The 3,777-nt window shown below is 38.4% G+C and overlaps 1 protein-coding gene across 1 annotated transcript; it reads left to right on the forward strand.

Annotated features, from left to right (window-relative positions):
- The first annotated feature begins 1,784 nt into the window (after positions 1-1,784).
- Positions 1,785-2,902, forward strand: LOC106345186. The gene has a single exon (XM_013784430.3). The coding sequence runs from the start codon at positions 1,968-1,970 to the stop codon at positions 2,742-2,744; it is 777 nt and encodes a 258-aa protein (XP_013639884.2). The 5' UTR covers positions 1,785-1,967; the 3' UTR covers positions 2,745-2,902.
- The last annotated feature ends 875 nt before the right edge of the window (positions 2,903-3,777 follow it).

Here is a 3,777-nt window from a genome sequence, read left to right on the forward strand (position 1 = left end):
AAAATCGAGTTCTAGAATTGAATCTGTAAGCCATTAGCATCCTTGAATTGTAGCTTTATATCTCTTGATTGATAAATTCCTAGGTCTAGCTATTTCTCCCAATTGTTTACAACCTCAATCAACCAATCGAACAACTACTTTGTTCACCTTGCTTTAATATAATTTACTGCTTTAATATTGATTGCCTAGATTAATCTTAATATCTGTAGTCTACTGTGTCCCCATGCTCTATGTGGATTCGATCCCTAAGGACTACAATTGAACCTCTTATTTGAGAGCGTAAAATCACTCCTTATGGTAATTTGAGTGATATCAAATTTGGCGTCGTTACCGGGGAGCAAGGATTCGCCAATGGACTTGATTAATAGGTTTTGTCTAGGTTTTATTTACTGTCATTGTTACTTACATAAAAAAAAACTTCTTGTCTTTCAGGTACATGCCTTTCAGTACCAGAAGAAGCAAGGAGAAATTATTTTTCTTCTCAGACCCAACACGTTTGGAACGCTCGATCCACAAAGAGAAATGCGCATCATTGATCGACACCACCTCTACTACGTCGATCGACACCACCTCTACTACATCGATTGACACTTGTGACAGAGCAACGATCGACAGTTCAACTAGAACATCGATCGATACCAATCCGCAAGCAGACATGGTCGCGACACTTGTGCTACAGAGGGATGAGAATGGAGACCTGCATGACTGTGGAGGTCATATGTGTAATGCAGCAGATCAGAAGATAGATGGACAAGGGACTGCAATCCTTGAGCCATATGCTGCCACCGAGGGTGCTAAAGTTCCTCTTCAAAGATCGTTAGCAGATTTGACCAGGCCTAGTTAGTTTTACACCAACAGGTTTGTGATTCAACCTCTACAAATCCAGGGATTTGAAATACGCCCCACACACTTCTCTCATGTGGGTCAGCACCCTTATCGTTATTTTAATGATGAAAATCCCTCAGATCATATTGAGACACTCGAGGAGTCTGTGTCTGGCATCCAGAAGGATGAAGCAACCAAAGACTACATCACCTACAAGCTGTTCAAATATTCTCTCTCTGGGAATGCTAAAAAGTGACTGAGATGCCTACCACCAGGATCTCTCACTCCATGGAATGATGTCAGGACTGCGTTTATGACTGAATTTTTAGATGATACAAGGACTGAAGAGATGAGAGATAAAATTTGGACATTCTCTCAAGGACCTATAGAAGCTTTCAAAAGCTCTTGGGGGAGGTTTAGGAGATACCAAAGGGACTGTCCACATCATGGTTTTACAGAGATTCGGTTGTTGAAGAAGTTCTGCAAGGGTATTGATGTGCGATATCATATGATGTTGGATACTGCAAGCGAATGAAACTTCGAGATAAGGACGCCAGAGGAAGCTAAGAGATTGATTGAGAACTTGATATCTAGCAACAGTTCCAAAAATCTGGATATGCACATGATAAAATCAGCTGCAATGAATAGTGACAAGATCGTTGAGACTGAGATTGGTTCTGTACATGAAGTCTCGTTGATAGAACATGCTATAGAGAATGATGAAGATCAGGGCTATTAATGTCATCTCAAATAATGACTTTGGAGAAGTGCTCGAGTAGGAGAAGCTGGAAAAAGATACCTTTCTAGTCGAAAGCTCCATGTCCATAGGCAGCACATACTAGTGTCGAAATAATTTATTTTAGACAAATATGAAACTTTTTATTGGTTATTATTTTAGTGGTGAATGCACAGGTTAGGAAACAATTTATTTTAGACAAATATGAAAAAATGATATATGTAATGTATCAATTACATTTTATTTTTGTCTTTGGATGGATACAAGTTGTTATGGTTGAAATCTCTAACCAAAAGAATATTATTGCTTTTTTAAGTGTACGTCAAAATAAAATAATTATAGTTGTATAAACCAGAAGAATTAAAATTAATTCTAAAATATTTATTAAGTGCGTAAATGAATACCAATGTTTCGGACTTTCTGCGCGCGCCCACCAGAATTGGAATTTTCTAGTCAATTCAACAGACCTGTTAAACCCCATCTCAGCCGTCACACGATCTTCTCCACTCATCTCAACCGTCGATTCTCTTTTACCCCGACCCACGCGACCTGTCAACAAAAATCTACAAAAGGTCCATCTTCAAAATTTCCCGGAAAATCCCTAGAAACCTCCAACGAACCATCGTTGAACTTCAGACCAAATCATTTTCTCCAATTTAATATATATAAACACTTAATATTTCATCTACCAACCCAAGTAGATGAAAAAATGGCGAGCTTGAGCACGAGTTTGCTCGGGATAAGACGAATGTCCAAGGCACAAGAGAAGACGAAAAACACAGTGTTGTGTAAGAAGCACCCAAAGCACAGGCAATCACCTGGTGTATGCTCTCTCTGTCTCAACGAGAGGCTCTCTATGTTCATCAAAGCAACTTCATCTTCTACTTATTCTTATTTACGTTTACGAAAAGCCCCTCACATCATATACTCTTCCTCAACGACTTCTCTCTCCTCCTCATCATCTGTCTCTTCTTGCCCTTCTCCTCTTGTGGATCGCCGATGCTACTTGTTAATGGCCGGAGGCAGCGGCCGAGAAAAAGGGAGTTTATGTATGACGAAAAGCCGATCAGTAGCACATAAAGTGGATGATGAGAAAAGAAAGAAGAAGGAGACGAGAGGTGGTTTCTTTTTTCGGTTTGGTGGATTCAAGAAGAGAGAACAAGAGAGAATTGTAGATAATTAGATCTGATGGTTATTGATTTTTTATTTTTTAAAAAGAATTTATCATGTGTTCCTGATTGTTTCATTCATTATAATTAATGGTGACGTAATGAAAGACTAGAGCTTAGTTTTGTGTCTTGGGCGACATCCGATAAAATTGAGCGTTTTGAGATTTTTGTATTCAGTATGTGCAGGTATGAGTGTTACAAACATGGGGCAATGAAAATGGAACAATATTTGACACGGCATGAATTTAATCTCTTAGTAAAACGGTTTTTTTTTAATATCCTTAGTAAAAAAAGTTTTTATTTGTCAAATAACCAAAAAAAAATATAGAAATTAGATTGACAGAAAGAAGGTAGAGAGAGAGAGAAAAATAAACCAGGGAACGAATAGTTTTAGGTAGTTAGTAAATTTGACCCAAAAAAAGGTAGTTAGTAAATTTATGTTATTTTTTGTTTTTGTTTTTTTTTTACGTCAAAAGGTCATTCTATTACTCAAACTTGAGGACCAAACCAAAATAGAACAATCAATAAAATGTAACTCCTTAAAAATCTAGCAGTTTTAGCTAAAAGGTCTGAAATTTGATTGCGAACGTGAATGATGTTAAAATCTAGAAAGCATATATGTAGTGGCTCTATCCTTTCCAATTTCGTCGCAAAGTTTGGCCAGGCATGAGGTTCATTTATCATTGCAATCAGCTTCTTACAGTCTATCCCAAAGCTCTGGCATGTTGAATGTTGAAGCATGTTCTCCATTGCCCATCGCAGTGCTTCTACCTCCGAATGCAAGGCTGATTCTCGTCGAGAGAAGTTTCTTGTCCCATAAGTTGAATGTTCCCACCACTGTCCATCCAGACCCATCCACATCCACTAAATCGAGCAGAGGCTGTACAAAATCCATCTAACAAGCAAATATTACCCAAGCTTATGACTTGGGGATCCTCAGTATTGCTATCTTGTACTACTGGTTGTACCACTTCGTTCGCATCAAACCAGACTTGACCTTCACTTTCTGCATGTCGAACTAGCTCCAAAGGATCTTTGTCTATCCCC

This window comes from Brassica napus, chromosome A5 (assembly GCF_020379485.1).
Source record: "Brassica napus cultivar Da-Ae chromosome A5, Da-Ae, whole genome shotgun sequence".
NCBI classification, from domain to species: domain Eukaryota; kingdom Viridiplantae; phylum Streptophyta; class Magnoliopsida; order Brassicales; family Brassicaceae; genus Brassica; species Brassica napus.